The sequence below is a fragment of the Crocuta crocuta genome, unplaced genomic scaffold (genome assembly GCF_008692635.1).
Source record: "Crocuta crocuta isolate KB4526 unplaced genomic scaffold, BGI_CrCroc_1.0 scaffold44, whole genome shotgun sequence".
Taxonomy (NCBI): Eukaryota; Metazoa; Chordata; class Mammalia; order Carnivora; family Hyaenidae; genus Crocuta; species Crocuta crocuta.
In genome coordinates this window covers 1615554-1635099 of record NW_027530179.1, presented here as the reverse complement: position 1 = coordinate 1635099, position 19546 = coordinate 1615554, and the positions used below count along the sequence as shown (strand labels likewise).

Genomic DNA, 19546 nt, shown 5'->3' with positions numbered 1-19546 from the left:
AGTGACACCTTCCAAGTTTTTCACATGCTGGAGCTGAAATTGCAAGTCCACTATTTTTTGTTTGTTTGGCATTTTATAGTTATTATTTTAGTGATTACCACAGGCATTATTAGGTTTTAAAAATGTAAGGTTAATTAATACACAGTCTGTTCCTCATTCCTCCTTGCTCCAAAATTTCTCCTAGAACTTTTTGTCTCCTGCTTAGTCTAGACTGTTCCTTAGATTTGTTGTACAGTTGCTATGTTAGCACTTTTCTTACTCTCCGGGATTGGCTCCACTGTTTCTTGGATTTTATGTCTTCTCTTTTGTTTCATATTTTTTATTTTACTGGAGAACATCCTTGTCTGTGTGAAAATGTTACATTCTACACTCGGCCTGCTGATTTGGCTGAGTGTGGAATTCATTTTCCTTTGATACTTAAGTGGCCTTGCCTTTTTTTTTTTTTAATTTTTCCTGTAGACTCTCATGTCCTCAGTGAGAAGTCTTCTGATGATTCTTATTTTGTGGATTAACTCTATTTCCTTTCAGAGAGCTTTCTCTAGTATGTTTTTATCTTTGTTACAAAATTTCATCTAGATGTGAGTACTTGTTATTATACTGAATTTTCACAAATCTCTTTGTATTTGAAGATTTGTTTCATTTACGCTTGGAGTATTTTCTTGTATTATTTCATTGTCAGTTCTCTATATTCTGTTTGTTTTTCCAAGAACTGTTATTTGAATGTTGAATTGTCTGGATTAATCATCTTATTTTTTATAGTTTCCTTATGTCTTTTTGCTTTACCTTTTCCAGAAAACTTCTTTGGATTTTGTCTTCACTTCTCCAAAAGAAAACACAGTTAATGGGGTGCCTGGGTGGCCCAGTCTGTTGACCATCCAACTCTTGATTTTGATTCTAGTCATGATCTCAGGGTTCTTGAGTTTGAGCTCGGCATTGGGCTCTGTGCTGACAGTTCAAAGCCTGCTTGGGATTCTGTCTCTCTTGCTGTCTGTCCCTACCCCACTTGCTCTCTTTCTCTCTCTCTCAAAAATAAATAAAAAAATAAACTTAAAAAAAAGTTAATGAGACATGCTGGAAGACACAACTTTCCAAACCCTTTTTATTTTCTTATTTTTTCATAGCATTTAATGCTGACTTTATGAACTTTGTTATATCTCTTGAGGATACAAATTTGTACATGTTTAACTTTTTTATTTTGAAATGATAAGTTGTAGAAATAAGTACAGTACAAAAAAAATCTCTTCCTGACTGATGCCTCTATCCTGAATATTTTAGTGTGTATTTTCTACAAATCAGGATCTACTACTTAATCAGAATCTAATCATAGACTTAAACAATTAACATTTATTTATACTGTATGGACTCATAGTTTCTTATTTTATTCAGTTGGATATATTCTGTTACTGTCATTGTTTATTTTGATGCCCACATTGTCCTTTTTTGGCCAGTAGGAGCCTTTTTGATACTACTTCTCTCTGTCCTTTGGCATCACCTTATCTTTCTTTAACTTCCTTGCTTTGTGGCACAATACTGTGTTCCTGTCTTATCTTGTACTTTTCCTGCCTCAGAGGCGGAATTGCCTGTCTTCCCAAGGATTCCTAGTTCTTTTTAGTAGTAAGTGGTGTTGACAGGATCTGCGCATTAGGTTTGCTCATTGCCATTGGACTGTTGCTGATTTTCAGTGGACAGGCTGGTGTGTTTATGAGTATGTGTTTTGTGTGTGTATAGCTATGTATTGAAAACCGTAAGTACATGGTGATTCTTATTTAGTATTACAGGATTGAACCTAGCTTTTTCTCCCTTATGTTTGCAATTCCCTTCTCTGACATAGAGAAACTTGGCTTCCATTATCCTTAATATATCTACTTATTTAATCAATCCCTTGGATGTAGCCAGTCTTCCATCACAGCTGTCACTCTTCACTCTCACCCTTGCACGGACACCCTCTTCTGCTTGGGCTATTTAGTCTTCATTCTAGGTTACCTTTGCCCTTCCATATCTCTGCACGGAAATCTTCCTCCCCATCCCCAATACCATTTGACCTTTGATATCCCTCACCAAGCTACCCTCAGCTTGGATGTCCTCTCCATTGTGCTTGGGCTCTGATAAACCTTGTCAGGTTGCCTCTGTATAGATGCCCTCTTCACCTTGCCTTAGAGTGCTGGTATGCTGTGCTAGGAAAACTCCCACAGGTGGCTGCTCTCCTTACCATACTCTGGCTCTAATAGCTTGACGCCTGCCTTTACTCGTACCCTGGTTTTGGATACCTCTTTTACTTTTTTACTTTTCTTGGTCTTTGATTCTCACACCAGATGCCTCCTTCACTCCACCCCACTCCCGTCCCCCAGACTTCACCCCCTTTCTCCCACTGTGCTTTTCTGTACCTAATGGCTTTCGGACTGAATTGTTTTGGAGGGTTGAAAGGTGGGTATATGTTCCATCCAAAAGTAGTTTTTCATTTTATTATGGTTTTTCATGATTAATTATTGTCTGTTTATATTTATGGGTAAATAATAAATAACAAGCTGGGGACACTATGTAGGCAGGACTTACAGCGTTAGTTTAGAATTAGCAAGCAGGGAGCTGTGCATTGCTGTGGAGACCTAAATTAACAGAATCAGTAGTCCTTTCTCTAAGAAAGCAAGAAATTAAGCACTCATCCATAGGAACTTTACTAGTTTCCCCAAACTCTGTGTGTATGTGTGAGGGGTGCAGCCAGGAAGGTGGAGGATGGGGATTAATCCTTTAGTTTTTGGCCTTCAGAGAAAAATGCCTACCTCCTTAGCATTATTGTCTTGGAGCTGTTGTTGACAGTGGGTATTAGCTCTTTCATGTAGAGATAATTCCCTATTTTCATTTCTGCATTTCTCATGAGCCCTCCTTTTCTGAATATTTAGTCTTTATGGGATCCTGCAGAGCAATGTGGTATCTCCGTTATAGTTTCCTGAAGTTCTCTGGGCTTTCTATTCCTGGCTTTGTTAGTTATGGATCCATTTTCATAAAATTGAAAAATTTCTTTCCTGCTTTCTTCTCAAGTTGGGATGTTTTCAGCTGTAAATAGAAATCCTGTCTGAAATTTACTTAACAGCAGTTGGGGCTCCTGGATGGTTCAGTCGGTTGAGGGTCCCACTTAGGCTCAGGTCATGACCTCACTCATGGATTTGAGGTCTGCATCAGACTCTGATGCAGTTCTGAGCTGGAGTCTGAGCTCTGATGATGATGAGTTCTGAGCTGACAGTTCTGAGCCTGGAGCCTGCTTCGGATACTGTGACTCCCACTTTTTCTGCCCCTCCCCTGCTCGTGTTCTCTCTCTCTTAAGAAAAAATAAACAAACATTAAAAAAAAAATAAAATTTACTTAACAGTTAAGAAAAAACATACTGCTATAACAAAACTAAAGGTATTGTAGCATAGGGGTTGGTTAATTTGGCAGTTTGATCATTCTAGCAAAGATCCAAGTCATTTTCTTTGTTTTTTTCCTCTTTAATCCTAAACCTTTTTTTTTTTTTTTTATCTTAAGAAGGAATTGAGGGGCGCCTGGGTGGCTCAGTCGGTTGAGCATCCGACTTCGGCCCAGGTCAATATCTCAATTATGGGTTCAAGCCCTGCATCAGGCTCTGTGCTGACAGTTCTGAGCCTGGAGCCTGCTTCGGATACTGTGACTCCCACTTTTTCTGCCCCTCCCCTGCTCGTGTTCTCTCTCTCTTAAGAAAAAATAAACAAACATTAAAAAAAAAATAAAATTTACTTATAAGAAAAAACATACTGCTATAACAAAACTAAAGGTATTGTAGCATAGGGGTTGGTTAATTTGGCAGTTGGATCATTCTGGCAAAGATCCAGGTCATTTTCTTTGTTTTTTTCCTCTTTAATCCTAAACCTTTTTTTTTTTTTTTTAATCTTAAGAAGGAATTGAGGGGCGCCTGGGTGGCTCAGTCGGTTGAGCATCCGACTTCAGCCCAGGTCAATATCTCAATTATGGGTTCGAGCCCTGCATCAGGCTCTGTGCTGACAGCTCAGAACCTGCTTCCTGTTCGGATTCTGTGTCTCCCTCTCTCTCTGCCCCACCCCTGCTCACTCTCTGTCTCTGTCTCTGTCTCTCTCTCTCTCTCAAAATAAATAAACATTAAAAATTAAAAAAAAAAGAGATTGAGACAATCTCTTGCTGTTTTTTCTTGTCTTAAATAGTTTTGGCCATTTTGGGCATTACATTCTCACGGAAGAACATCCAAAGTCTTCAGAAGGACATTTTTTTCCTTTTGTTTTGTTTGTAAGAATGGGTAAAACTTTCCCAGAACCCCTGCTCATATCTTATTGGTTAGAATGCATCCATCACATGTGTATTTGAAAAACTGTGTGTGTGTGTGTGTGTGTGTGTGTGTGTGTGTATGAGAGAGACAGAGAGAGAGATATTACTCTAAATAAACTATCTTTAGACCTTTGCCTCTTTGACCAGCAACATTAGGCAGCTGGGGCCTTTTCGGAGTCTGCATTTAAGCAAGAGTCAACCAGATAATTTCTGTAAGTCAACAAGATGACTTGATTGTAGATTAGTATTTGAAAAATACTGGTCTAAACTAGTAAAGATTTAACCCTCTGGGACTGAGAAAAGCCTCATTTGTAAAAGTAAAAGGTCTCAAAATACCTGATCAAAATCAAGGTTCAATAAAAAAGGAAAAAAGAAGAGGGAGTCAGTGTCTGTTCGTAATCCTTTCCCCCCAACTTTTTCTTTCAGTTATAGGTGTGTGTGTGTGTGTGTGTGTGTGTACATGCTTGTGTATGCTTTTTAAAAATTGTTCTCATAGGATGAAAAGATGAATGGAGGTATAGCTAGTCTACCATCTTGAATATGAAATCTGTAATACTTTTCTTGTATTTAATCCTGTAAGATATTAATAGTATGCATATATGATGTCCTATAATCTAAAATTCTATACTTAAAGGTGGCAAAGTAGATCCTTATTAATCTTTACATAAGGGTTTATTCATTTTCTATTGTTTAGTAGCAATATTGCCATAAATTTAGCAGCTTAAAACAATACACATATATGATCTCACAATTTTTATGATTCAGTAAGTCTGGACATGACTGAGTACTCTGCAGTTGGCAGTGATGTTGGCATCATTTAGTTCTCCCTAGGCTCTCGGACTGATAGCCTCAGTGTTTTGCTGGCTTTCAGCCAGAGACCTTCATCAGTTTCTCCATAGGCCAGCTCACAGCAAAACAGCTTGCATCTTCAAAGCCAGCAAGTGTGAGAGTTTCCTAGCAAGATGGACATTATAGTCTTAAATAGTTACATACCATCATCTTTGTCATATTCTGTTGGTTAGAAATCAGTCATAAGTCATGTTTACAGTCAAGAGGGAATTGCACAAGGACATGAATATCAAGAAACGGTTATAGGGTCCACCATTAGACATTGTCATTACAAACAATGTATACATCTGACCATAAGAACACCTGATGATATGAATTATACATTGTATTGAGGCTTGTACTTAAAATTTGTACTATGCTTTATACTAAGGCAATGGAGAAATTTGCAGATGTAGCCAAATATTTAAAATCATTGAAGTAAGCCTTGATGATGATATCTTTGTAATGTTGTTAAACAGGTTTCTTAGTGTTAAATTTATTAATATGGTTAATTATATTTAATGAATTAAATTTTAGACATTTATTTATTTTTCTTTTTTTAGTTGACTATATTGTGGAGTATGACTATGATGCTATACATGATGATGAATTAACTATTCGAGTTGGTGAAATCATCAGGAATGTTAAAAAACTACAGGAGGAAGGATGGCTGGAAGGAGAACTAAATGGGAGAAGAGGAATGTTTCCTGATAATTTTGTTAAGGTAAGTACTCTCACCTGAATTTTAAGCTGTTGCCTTGTAGGATTTGATCTTTAACTTTAAGAAATACATGTATTTTAAAAACTAAAATGTTGAAAGTAAGTTTTTACTCTACAGTTGCTTGGTGTCTTGGTGGATAATAACGCTGTGTGTATATGTGTGCACCTGTGTGCGTATATATGTATGTATGTATCTATTTACCTGTCTTTTTATAAAAATAAATAATACTGTGTGTTTGGGTAGCACTTTGTAATTTGCAAAGTAGTTTTGCTGTGTACATTCTCATTTGAGGCTTCAAGCCTTGTAAAGTAAGTAGGGTGGGTGTTGACCCCATTTTTAAATATGGTGACATACAGATGAGAGGTTAAATGGCTTACGCAGTGTTGGCTAGCTAAGAGGGAGAATCCAACAGGAGCTGAAATCCAGGATCATTTACTCAAGTCTAATTGTATCCTGTTGCTTTTGTAGCCCCTTTGCAAATGTCTTAGGTTTCTATTTTAAGTGGCAGCACTGTAGCAGTTAACTGATCAAAGTAGCAGTTTGCCTCCAACTAACCACCAAATATTCTGTTAGTGAATATTATAGTTACCTCTGCCAGAAAACAATCAAGATTCTTAAGTCTTTTGCAGACAAAGTTTAGAGAAGGAAAAAAAAAAAAAAGAATATCTGTTTATTTATATTTCATTTATAAGTATCTTGGTACCTTTATTAGTTTTCTTTTACTTACTTATTACTGGCCTCCTTAGATTGATTATGACTTCTTCTGGGAGGGCTAGAATGTGTTTAATTTTTCTGTCCACTTTACATAGTAATTGTTCAGAATACCTGCACACTGTGGGCATTTAAATAATATTTTGTGTTTAATTGTGGTTTTACCTCTAAATATGAACTCATACTGTAATGCTAATTGATTTCAGAGAAGGTGAACTAACTATACTCTACCTAAATACATTTTATTTCTTGAAACAGCTGAGAAAAGCTGTAATAAGGACTTGGATTTGTTATAGGGGAAGGTTGCTTTTGTTTTTATTCTTTGTTTAATAAATTGACTTATTTCTTATAATCTACAATGGAGTGTAATGCAGATACCTTGGAAACTGAAGTAGAATAAATGGATTTAAATATGGTCAAGTTCTAGCTTTTTCCTTTGCTGGTCATTTGATGTAGGTCAAACCACATAACTTACCTGTTTTCTTATCCTTAAAATGGCGTATTGATAGTAAATGGTAAGCAGTGACATTGCTCTCTCACCTCTCTCTTTAAAAAAAAAGAAAGTGGCTTTTTAGAGAAAATGTATTGAAGTAATAGAACACTAAATAAAAATACATTAAAAGTTAAGTATTAATATGGTTAAAATTTTTTTTCATTTTACTTATTTTAAGGAGAGAGCACGAGCTGGGGAAAAGGGCAGGGGAGAAAGAGAGAGAGAGAGAGAGAGAGAGAGAGAGAGAATCCTAAGCAGGTTCCACACTTAGGGTGGATCAATCCCATGACCCTGAGATTGTGGCCTGAGCCAAAATCAAGAGTTGGACGCTCAACTGACTGAGCCACCCAGGCGCCACTATATAGTTCTCTTAAATGTGTTGATGCATTGTCCCAGTAGTGGAGATGACTATCATGGGACTTCATTTTGAAATACATTTTACTTTCTTGTTTCATGACAATGAACACTAAAACTTGAATTTAATGCACTGCCTGAGAATAGATAATGCAGTTTGAGAACGCTGAATAATAGAGGGAAGCATAATCTGGGATTAAAAAGTAACCACAGGATACCAAATTAGAATGGGAGATAGCAGTATGAACTCATGTTTAGTTTAAAATACGTATCAACACGTGCAGAAATTATGTGTATGTTAGTACTTGGGTTGATAAACGTACACGTATTTCTCAGCTGTCTCCACTGAGAGGGCCTAGAAACAGTGACACGCCAGTAGCAGTGACTATCTCCAGTTATCAGATTTTACTTTCTAAATCTTATTCTCCAACAAAAGAAGTAAGGCTCCTTAGACAAATAGCTGATTCTTGGGCTGTGGCAAGGAAAATAGACAGTGACCCTGGACCATTTCATACATAGTACCAGAAAGTAAAGAAGTGCTCAAAAAAACCCAACAAAATGATGGCCTGTGTCAAAGCGGCATTAGAGCCAATCTAAAGACTTTCCAGGTCAGCTTCCAGGGTCTAGAGCTGGACTAATTTAAGCAACAGAATAATCTAATACTTGATAATTACCCAAAGTGTAGCATAAATATACATGAGTCCATGCTGATATAGATAAATGGTTGAGTAAATAAATGGTGGAAGAGAAGAAATAGATCTCAGAGAATTATTTCAAATATTTGTAAATACTTCCTTCCCTTCCCTTCCCTTCCTTCCCCTCAAAAGCATCCCTTAGGAATGGGCTGGAGTTAAAAATAGGTGGAAGAGAAAAATAGTAACTTTACAGTGGAGAAAGCTGGCAAATACTACCATAACCAAGTGTTAAAAGCTAACATCATCAATGATATGTTGATATCATGTATCCTCTTTACCTCTGTGGTATTTCTTCTTCCCCAAAACCCATAATCCCAGTCTAAGCATGAGAAAAAGCATCAAACCCAAACTGAAGACACTACAAAATACCTGAGCAGTGCTTAAAGAAAATTTCAGGGTCATGGAAATCAAGGAAAGGCTGAGAAGCTGATGTTGACTAGACAAGCCTAACGAGACTTGTGATCAAATATATTGTGATATCCTGGGTTGGAATCTGGAACAAAAATGGATATTAACGAAAAAGCTGATGAAATCTAGTCAGTGGTTTAGTTAGTAGTAATGTACTAGTGGTAACTTCTTAGTTTTGACAAGTGTAATATGGTTATGCAAGATGCAACATTAGGAGAAACTGAATAAGGGGATATGGGAACTCTGTTTACTACCTTTGTAATTTTTCTGTAAACCTAAAATTAATCCAAAGTTAAATCTTTTTTAGAGGTTTCCTTTATTTTTGAGAGAGAGACAGCACGAGTGAGCAAGGGACAGAGAGAGAGGTTGAGAGAGAATACCATGCAGGCTCCATACTGTCAGCACAGAGCCTAAAGTGGGGCTCAAGTTCATCTGAAGCAGAGCTTGAGCTCACCTGAAGTGGGGCTGGAACCGTGAGATCTTGACCTGAGTGGAAGTCAGATGCTTAATCGACTGAGCCCCCAAGGTTAAATTTTTATTTAAACATTAAGCATAGGCAATCAATAGCAGTAGATAATGACAGTTGACTTTATCAGTTCAGATGTATATGTGAAGATTCAAGGGAACGTTGTAATTTATAATTCATTGTCCACCTGTAAATAAGCCTTTTATGCTTCATGTATTGTTACATGTTATTTGTAAATCTAAGACTATGAAGTGGAGGTAGAACTAATGAAGCTTCAGAAATTCACATCCCTGTTACAGTTTCAGATAGCTATATTGAAGGGCATTGATATTTCAGTTGGGCTGGAAGATGGATGGAAAAGTTAAATCATTTTTGCAGACTATGGAAAAGAAACTTTATAGACACTAAATTTGTTTTGTGACAAACTGTTTATTTCATTGTCTCTGCAGTGTTATTTCACTTTTACTTGATTTAAAAGATATTTTACAGAGGATATAGAACAAGGATCCATGAATTTAGGTATAGAATGTTATCATTTTGTCATTGTTGCTTTAGAGTGTTACTTTTATAATAGAACATTACAGATAAAATTGAGTTCATCGTTACCTCCTTTTATCATTTCCCTCTCCTCCTAACCTCCATGTTCTGAGATTATATGTATCCCTCGAATACATATATATTTGTATATAAAAAATAATATTTTGTGTGATTTAGACATTGACATAATTATTGTGTCATATTGCAACTTCTTAACATTTAATGTGCCTTTCAATGTGATACACAACATGTTTGCTACATCCTGTTTTTGTAACACTGTGCAGTTAGCTCATAACTGATTGGTTAATAGAGGCATGATGTCCTGACAATGAGAAAGTTGTGTTAATTTATTTTCTAGGTAAAGGGAGCTGTGATAAAGAGTGTAGAATTATCATTTTTATCTTTTTAGTAAGAAAGGGATAGTCTCTAAGCTTGCCTGCTTGCATAAACAGTTCTTTTAACTCTGAAATGAAGGCTCTAAGCTTGACTGCTTGCATTAACAGGAGGTCTTTTAACTCTTAAGTGAAACCTTTTTTTTTTCCTTTTTTTTTTTTTTTTTTTTTTTGTTAAGGTGATCATCTGTATCTGGGTACTTTCCTCAAAGTTGAACTGTCTTAGCAAAAAAGTTAATAGCTTTTAACTCCTGGTGCTAACCTCTTCTCTCTGCATCGTCTTAGCACCCGTAAGCCACCCTATCTACTTTATTGCTTTTATGCATTAAAAAAATATTTTTTAAGCTTATTTATTTATTTTGAGAGAGAGGGAGAGCTCTTGGGGAGGAGGAGGAGAGTGGAGAGAGAGAATCTTAAGTGGGTTCCATACTATCAGCACAAAGCCCAGTGTGGGGCTTGAACTCATGAACATGAGATATCATGACCTGAGCCAAAGCCAAAAGTCAGACCCTTAACTGACTAAGCCAACCATAGACCCCCTATGCATTTTTAATAGATATGGAGGAATCCATTTGTCATGACTGTTGGGTGGTCTTAAGTTATACCCATTTTCCAAGGTTTCAGTTATTGTTATTTATTTTATTTTCATTTTTAGTGCCTAGGTTCCAAAGTTGTATAGGTTTAAAGTGGTATGTCCCAAACCCTACTCTTCTTTCTTTCTTTCTTTCTTTTTTTTTTTTACATAATCATTGATATTTTTAGTGTTTGATTTATTTTTCACAGAATCAGTAGTATTTTAGTGTGTGATCCTCCCCCTGCCCCCTGAAGGTTAGATGTTTAAGAATACACATGTAGTTTTAGAGTAGAGATTCCTTTTGAGCAGTCATATAGTATTCCGTTTTAGGTCTTTACCACATTTTATGAATATTAGGGCTATTTTCCTTTTTTTTTTTTTTTTAAGGTATTGAAAACAGTGCTGCAGTGAATATCTCTTTGAGGGTTAAATAGCTGAGAATTTGCTGCATCCTAGGCTGTTCACATATTCCACTGAATTAGACACTATATAGTTTCTCACTAATTAATTATACCATTATATTGAAATTCCTACCAGTTGTATAAAAGAGTACCTTTCTTCCATGTTCTTATAAACCTTTGATACCATCAGATTTTCATTTTTTTTTCTTTTTACTCATATAGATCTATAATAGTATCCACAGATCACAGTGTTTCATTTTTGTGATTACAAGGAAGTTACACACCTTTTCACATTTATTGGCCACTTCAATTTCTTTACCTGTGTCTAGTTTGTTCAGATATTTCTCTGCATTTTTCCATTGAGTTCTTGTTCATTCTCATTGATTTGTAGTACTTCTTACTGTGAATACTGTGAAGTCTGTATTGTGAATACTAGGCTTTTGTCTTCTTTCTGCTTATGCATCTTTTTCTCTTTCATAAGTGCTTTTGTGACTTGTCTGAGTATCACTTGGGAGCAGGGAAGGTTTAAAGATACTAATCTTCTATGTTTTCATTAGTTTTAAAGTTTTTATTTTCATCATGAATCATTCATCAGTCTTTATTTTTTGTACAGCTATGATTTAGGCACTAATTAAACTTTTTTCCACATAAAAATACTGAATAGTCTACTCTTTGCTCATGGATTTGTAGGGCTTAAGAATTAAGCCATAATTGGGAAGAAACTTGCTAGTTTATCAGATCTTTCCACATTCTCAACTTCAATGTTTTGGACTAAAGTTGAGACTCAAGTGTCTGATTTATTTGTTAGTATAAAGTTTGAGATTCAGTATCCCCGTTATTTGTTGATATTTGGCACTCTGCTGTACCTGAGATGAAACAAAGTAAATACTCCATTAAACAAATGCTTAGTAATTGACTATGAAGTGTTTTTGGGTTGTGTTGAGAAGAATTCCCACAATTTACTTTTTTTGGGGGAGACAACAGCATGAAAGTAGGTAAACTGCAGCGCCCTTTTGGCTGATTGTCCAATATGTCGTAAAGATGATGGGTGCTAATTGGAAAACATTTTTCAGAGAAGATTTTGAAAGTAACACTTGAGTTGGTCTTTAAAGATAGGAAGTTAGATGCATAATTAGTGTGCTCTATGTCTGGCAGAGGTGCAAAATGTTTTGTGGTAAAAATAATGGATGGCTTATGACTGAATGAAAGTTTTTCTATGGGGGTGTGTATAATGGGATTTAAGGCCAAAAGTATGGATTGAAGCCAGTGTATAGTGCATTTTGAGTATCATTTAGAGGTATTAAGACTGTTTAAAAGATGCTAGGGAAATCACAGGTTTTGGAGACAGGAGAAAGAAGAAAGAATGCTTTAATGGATTAATCTTAGTGAAAAGGAAAGATTTTTATTAAAGAGAGAGTTGAGGCTATAAAGTGTAGTAGTAGAAGTGGTGCAGTGAAAACAGAAGCAAATGGATAGCTAGTAGGCATAATACCTTTTATTTGTGTTAAGAGTTTGCATGTTCCCATACGTTTTCTCACTTTATTGTGACATCTTTGAAAATTAGAGAATATGTCATTCATGCCCCAAATCAAACTTGTGATAGTTGGTGGGCCAAGGACTTGGTAGTAGATAGCTCTGTGACAGGCAAATATCAGCCTGTCTTTAGATGAGAAACATATTTTACGTAGCAGGTGCTGGTTATTAGAGAAATACGACCATTTTGTAACATTCCCTGCTTTTAAGAATCTAAGGACAAAGTGACATGAATCTTAGCCATTGAAATTCTTCAGTAGCATCGGCATAGTTGAAAGATGTTAGAATGGCAAGATTAAGTGCTTTTGATAACCTTTAGAATTGACCCTTGGAAAGAAAAATCAAACTGCTTCCTCAAAATGCAATTTTATGGAAATAAACTTTTCTCCCCCAGAACTAAATTTAAGATTGACATGAGGGCATTTCAAAGACTAAAGATGGAATGGAAACATGCAAAAAATGTAAAAATAAAAAGATACTTAAAAATGAAGCCAACTTGTAGTGCTTATATGAAGTTATCTGTAGGTAACTTTATAAAATGAAATCAGAGTTTCACTTTTGTTCTTCTGCCACCTCCATCCCTAGAAATTGTGCTGAAAAACAAAGTTTAATTATACAAGTCAGGGAAAGTAGAAGGCCCAGTGTATCCGTAAGAACAGGGTAGCTTACACCGTAGTTACATTACAGTCTCAGTGGTGGCATAACACAAGGAATACATGCTTCATATGAAATGTAGTCCAGCTAGTGAGTTATGTTTAATGTAAGTAAAACAAGAGCTTTCTTTCTCTATTCCAAGTAAGATTAGCAGCAACTTTAGCACCAAGTAGGGGATACTTCTCAGCTGTCTTTGAAGCCTGTAGTTTTCATCAAACACATGTCTCTTTTTACAGCAGTTGTGTTAGCAGGATTTTCAATTCCTTTTAGATCATGAGTCTCTTCAGTATCCCTGTTAAAAAAACCCAATTTCCCAGGTACTCTATATTGAGCTATGTTTTAGTAAGATCATTGGCAGTACTGTGGTATAGCCTCCCCATACCCTGCTTTTCTATTGTTTTATTCTTTTCTATTTGTGATTTATTCATTTATTCAAATATTTACTGAGGTTCTTTCTATGTGTTAGGACTTTTAATAGATGCTGGGGACACAGTAGTGGATAAAACAAGTTAGTTCCCTTTTCTTTGTGAATTTATTTTCAATGGTGGGTGGAAAACATGTGAAAAAAATAAATGAATAAGATGATAATTTTTGATAGTCACTAGTGCTTTGAAAGAGAAAAATTGAGTGGTGGGAGGTGGAAAATAGCATTTGATACTTTAATTTGGATGTTCTCGGATAGCAGCTCTGAGGTTATTTGGTCAGAAAAACCCAGAAAGGTATAGAGAGATTAGGAATTAATTCCTTTTGCAAAGGATCTTGATATTCAGAGCAGGTAGGCTTGCTGTGATAGATGTGGCTGCCAGCCCCTCTACCAGAGCTGTCAGGAAGATAATCATGACTTTAAGAAAGGAGCATGGCCTCTAGAGTCCGGCTGTATAGACCTCTGCTTGACTTCTTACTCCCTCCTCCCCTATACCCACACACATGCCTCCTGTGTGTTCTTCCTTAAAGGTGTTTCACTCTAGAGCATGCATTTCTTACTGTGGAAGTGTGGGGAATCCCCCCTGTTGGAGCTGTTGGTAGGACTTAGATTTTGACTGTCTACTTTGCATGTAGATATGTAATGAATTTATTATTCCATTCTGTTATTTTTTTGCTTAGGAACTGCCCATTTCATAAAGGGAAAATCAGAGAAGGAAATCACCTACATTGTTAATTTAGTTAACAAATAGGTTTGGTTTGGTTTTGTTTTGTTTTGGCTTGGCTTGTTTTTGTCCCCACTACCTGTACTATACCAGGTACTGTTAAATCAGATGTTAATAATGAAATAGGTAATAAGAACTTTTCTAATCTCCATTAAGAAAAGCCAGTTGTTTTTTAAGTAAGGACAAAAATAAAGAGGAAAGTAATTAAAATGAGAAAATATGAGAAGCAGTTAGCTTGATTAGCCTGTTTCCCTAAACCGCATCTGTAGTCTTGGTGCTGGTTATCATGGAACAGATCAGGTCTGTTTAAGAGTGGGCCAACTGTGTGAGAAGCTAGACAATAGAAAAGCTTTTAGTGTGTTAGGATTTGTGTAAACTCTAGCTCCTTAGGGTAAAACTAATTTTGATAGGTCTTTTCTAGGGAACTAAAGTCTTGTATTTAGAAAAGTGATCTGGTGGAAATTATTATTATTACTGCTTTATTTTTTAAGCCCTTTGGAATGGAAAAGATAGTTCTCAGAAGATGAGGGGGCTCAATCAAATGCCTTTGGAAAGTTGTTTCAGTTACTGAGAAAGGAGAGAAAACAGACATTTGTCAGGACTTGTTATTAAAAGCTGAGGAGGATTTGCGTTCAAGTCTTGGTAGAAGTATTGGCAGTAAAACTATTAAAAAAATCATAAAATTGGTTGATGACCGTGAATCTAAATTTAAACTTTATTTTACTAAAGAGAGAACTTGTGCTGAAAAAAGAAAAATGAGTTACCTCCAACTCCAGTTTTCCACTCTGGTCTCCATTGACACTTGGAGAGGGGCTTCTGGTTACTGCTGGGTAGGGTAGGAGTTCAGGCTCCACTTGGCCTCTTTTGAATCCTTGACTGAAGGACAAGTGTGCCTCATTAGTGCTGCCTTGTAGCCTCCCCTGGCAATAGGAGGGGAAGGGGCTCATTCCCACCTGGTGGAGAAGAGAGTCTTGGCTCTCCACTTGGCCTTCTCTGACACCACCCTGGCTGGGGAGTAGAGTAGTGGTTGTGATTGGGGTATCTGGTTACAGCCTGGTAAGCGTGGAAGTCTAGGTCTACTTAGCTTTGGCTGGCATGGGTGGGGAGGGGGCTACGATTGTCTTTTTTTTTTTTTTTTTCCTGTGTTATTTGACTACAGTAGAGTGATTTTATTGGCCAAGAGTTTTCTGTCTTGGCTGGGCTACCCTTTTGTTGGTCTTTTGGCTGGAGAGAGCAGGCTTTTCTTGAAGTTTCCCCCCTTCTCCTCTCATTGGCATTAACATGTTGCTGGCTTCTCCAGTAGTCAGTATAGAATATATGAGGCAAAAAGCAACCTAGTGTGCTCACTAACCAGGTTCTAAGGAACCTTGCAGTCTCTTGGCTGGCCTGTCTTCTTTTCATCACTTTTCAGAATACTTTTATCTATTTTTTTTAGATCTTTCTCCAAATGCCCTAGAACAGTTCAACTTGTAGCACTGCTATTTCTGAGCACACAAAATTTTTATTTAAAAAATCACTGAAATAATACATATTGAGACAAAATTCAAGGAATATAGAAGTGGCTGTTGTGAAAAGTACATTTCTTTCCTTACAGCCCTCCCCCAACCTCCTTCCACTTTTGAGAATTTGGCAGATACCTTCTACACTGTTATCTATAAAAATTATTTTTAACTGAATTACTTCTATTCTCTTCCAAACCCTTTATATCCTACGTTTTACACCATAAATTTAAATTCATAAACTATGTTAATGTTCACCTGGGACTTACCCTGGGAAGTTAAATTCTAATTTTTTCCCTTAAGGAGTTAATAAATTTTGTTCCTGCTAAGGTATTTCAAGTTGTAGAAATAAATTATAAAAAAAATTTTTTTTAATGTTTATTTTTGAGACAAAGAGACAGAGTAGAAACTAGGGAGGGGCAGAGAGAGAGGAAGGCATAGAATCCAAAGCAGTCTCCAGCTCTGAGCTGTCAGCGCAGACCCCGATGCAGGACTCAAACTCACGAACTATGAGGTCATGACCTGAGCCAAAGTCGGTCCTGTAACCAACTGAGCCACACAGGCACCCCTCAAGTTGTAGAAATAATTTAAATCAGGAAAGTTTGAGTGCTGGAAGCTAGGTTTCTGGGATATCTCCTGACCTTGGTTTTTGGATCAGCACTTGTCATCTGCTTGATCATGTTATCTGTGGCCTCAAGGAGTCTAGCAGCTGTGGGAAAAGGATCTCCATGTAGGCCTGATGTCTTTTGAGTCATAGATTCACTAGCCCTTGTTACCTGCAGTTCTTATCCTAAAATCCCTTCAACCTAGGACTGAAAGCACAAATAGCATTTGTGTGGAGATTATGTACATTGTCTTTTTGTTGGCTAGTTTTGCATTGATAGTAACCCATTTTATAGGAGATTTTTCTCATTTGTAGGTCAAAATGAAAAGTTTTTCTGAGTTTGTTAATACATGATACTCTTCTTTTTTTAAATTTTTTTTGATGTTATTTATTTATTTTTGAGAGAGAGAGAGACAGCGTGAGCAGGGGAGGGTCAGAGTGAGAGGGAGACACAGAATCTGAAGACAGGCTCCAGACTGTGAGCTGTCAGCACAGAGCCCAATGTGGGGCTCGAACCCATGAACCGTGAGGTCATGACCTGAGCAGAAGCCTGATGCTCAATTGACTGAGCCACCCAGGCGCCTCTACATGATACTCTTCTTAAGTGCGGATTCTTTTTCATTGGATTTCCTGGAATCATTTTTAAAATCAGGAAAGGAAGTGAAGTTGGAGGAGAATAGATGCTACTGTGTTAACATCTGTTTTATTTACTGGCTGATTAGGTAAAAGGAAGGTAAAGGGCAGAAGAAGGAAGAAACACTGAGAACTTGACTAACACCTCATAGGTGCTCAGTAAAATTTGGTTGTGAAGATGATAGCCAAGGAGTAATTTGGAGGCACTGTGTGTTCAGGAATTAGGGAAGAAGGAAGTTGGTGAGGGAGTGTGTATGTATTTGGTGGTAGTAGATTGTAGCAGGAAGGGGTTCCAGAGGAGGAAGAGGTAGAGCCCAATGTAAACTTTACTTGTAGTTTTACTTAGAGCCTTGAGGTCACTTGGTACTTGTGGTAACATCTTAGTTGGCACTGTGTATTTGGAAGGTTGTAAACTTGAGGCTTGTCTATTCATTGTAGATTATATATTTCTAATTCATTTTCCCCCTTGCCTTTTGTATTTTGTGTCCTCGGAAGATTTATTATATCTAACATTCTTGAATGTGATTATGTCTCTGTGAATATTGAAGGTCCTTAAATGTTTCTAGATCTTGGGGCACCAGGGTGGCTCAGTCGGTTAAGCATCTGACTCCTTGTTTGGCTCAGGTCATGATCTCATGGTTCGAGAGTTCAAGCCTGGCTTTTTGCTGACAGAGCAGAGCTTGCATGGGATTTTTTCTCTCTCTCACTCTCTGCCCCTACCCTGCTCCAGTACGCACGTTCTCTCTCTCTCTCTGTCTCTGTCTCTGTCTCTCTCTCTGTCTCTGTCTCTCTCTCTGTCTCTCTGTCTCTCTCAAAATAAACTTGAAAATACGTTTCTAGATCTTGAGCAATTTTTGCTTGCAATTTTTTTAGAAACAAGAAATATTATCTCAGTATATCTTACTTATTCATGTGGTTAATCTTTATTAAAAGATCACACAAATATTTAACATTATGTAGCCAGTGACCTGGATAGAATCATGATTTATACCCAGGTCTTCTGTCTCCTGAACTTGTACTTTTAATCACATTTGGTCAAATTGGAGTTACTTTCCTAGTGGAACAAAATTTGAATGTCAAGCCATTTCTGGTGTCCTGTATTAGGAAACAATAGCTCTCAGAGACAGGACCTTTTTGTTGTTGTTGTTAATATAGATAGCTTTTGAGACAGTATTCAAAGTGAATACATTTTAGCATATTGATTTGTAAGTACCATTCTTTATAAAGATTTTATCCTTTTATGAGTTTGAAAAATACTTAGCACAGTCTGAAAACTGTGAGGTTTTCAGGTGTCTGGTATGTTATGTGTTAATAGCGAATTGAAGTATTTTTCCTTAAGTGCATTAACAATAAAGAAGAAGTGGCCTACTTTGAAATAGTGTCTTCCCTGATTTGTACTTTAATAATTTTTCACAATTCTTTACCAAGGTAATGGTTTGCCCAAAATGAAAACCTTATTCTTATTGTAAGATTATATGCATTGTTACAAAAAAACCAAATCAGGGGCATCTGGGTGGCTCAGTCGGTTAGGCGTCTGACTTTGGCTCAGGTCATGATCTTGCAGTTTGTGAGTTCGAGCCCCACATTGGACTCTGTTCTGACAGCTTAGAACCTGGAGCCTGCTTCAGATTCTGTGTCTCCCTCTCTCTCTCTCTCAAAATTAAATACACATTAAAAATATATAAAAAAAGAAAAGTAAAACAAAAAACAAAGGAAACGTCAGACACTTCTAAATGGTGTAAAGAAGTGAAAATTGTCTGAAATCCTACCAGATAGAGAATAATAACTGGTTAACATTGTGGTAGCAGTAAATACCTGGAGATCGAATTCTTTGTTAACTTTCTACATGAAAAATATCTTCTGGTTAGTAATTTGCTTTTTTAATGGTTACCTTTAATGAACAGAAGTTGTTAATTTTAATATCAAATGTGAGTGAGGAATCCAGTTTTCTCCCAGCCCTCTAAATACGAAACATTAGTTTTATAAGCATCATGTATTTTTCTTCACTTTTTGTCTGTTAGAAATCAAGCTTGTCTGTCTATGGACTATTCTGTTCCATTTATCAGTATGTTTGTTTTTATGGTAGTATCTCACTGTCTTAATTTATAGTATTTTATAACTTTTTTTTGATCTCTTACTTTAAAAAGAAAAAACCCTCACCTATTTCCCCCCTGAAGTATTCTGGCTGTTCTTGCTCTTTTGTTCTATACAAGTTTAAAACTAGTGTATTGCTGTCCCAAGTCTGTGATAGTCATTGGATTGTATTGCATTATCATATCAATTTTAGGGAGAATTGATAACCTTATGATAATTGAGTTTTTAATCACTGAATATCATGGTTTGACTTCCCTTTTGTATGTCTCTTCTGTTAGTTTCATACTTCTTTTCTTGAAGGTTAGCATATTTTCTGTTAGACCTATGACTTAGAACAAGGTTCATCAGGCTACAGCCCACTGGCCAAATCTAATACGACCTGTTTTTATAATGTCCATGAGCTGAGAATGCTAGTTAAGAATTTTATAAATAGTTGGAAGAAATCACATGAACAGTATTTAATGTCATGTGAAAATTGTATGAAATTGAAATT

The 19546-nt window shown here is 36.5% G+C and overlaps 1 protein-coding gene across 2 annotated transcripts in view; it reads left to right on the top strand.

Moving 5' to 3' along the window:
- Positions 1 to 19546, top strand: part of CD2AP (CD2 associated protein) — a 128326-nt gene that overhangs the window by 25317 nt on the left and 83463 nt on the right. For both annotated transcript variants that reach the window (XM_077764827.1, XM_077764826.1), the window contains exon 2: positions 5700 to 5860. In XM_077764827.1, coding sequence (XP_077620953.1) covers positions 5700 to 5860 — 161 coding nt within the window. The remainder of the gene's footprint in view (positions 1 to 5699; positions 5861 to 19546) is intronic.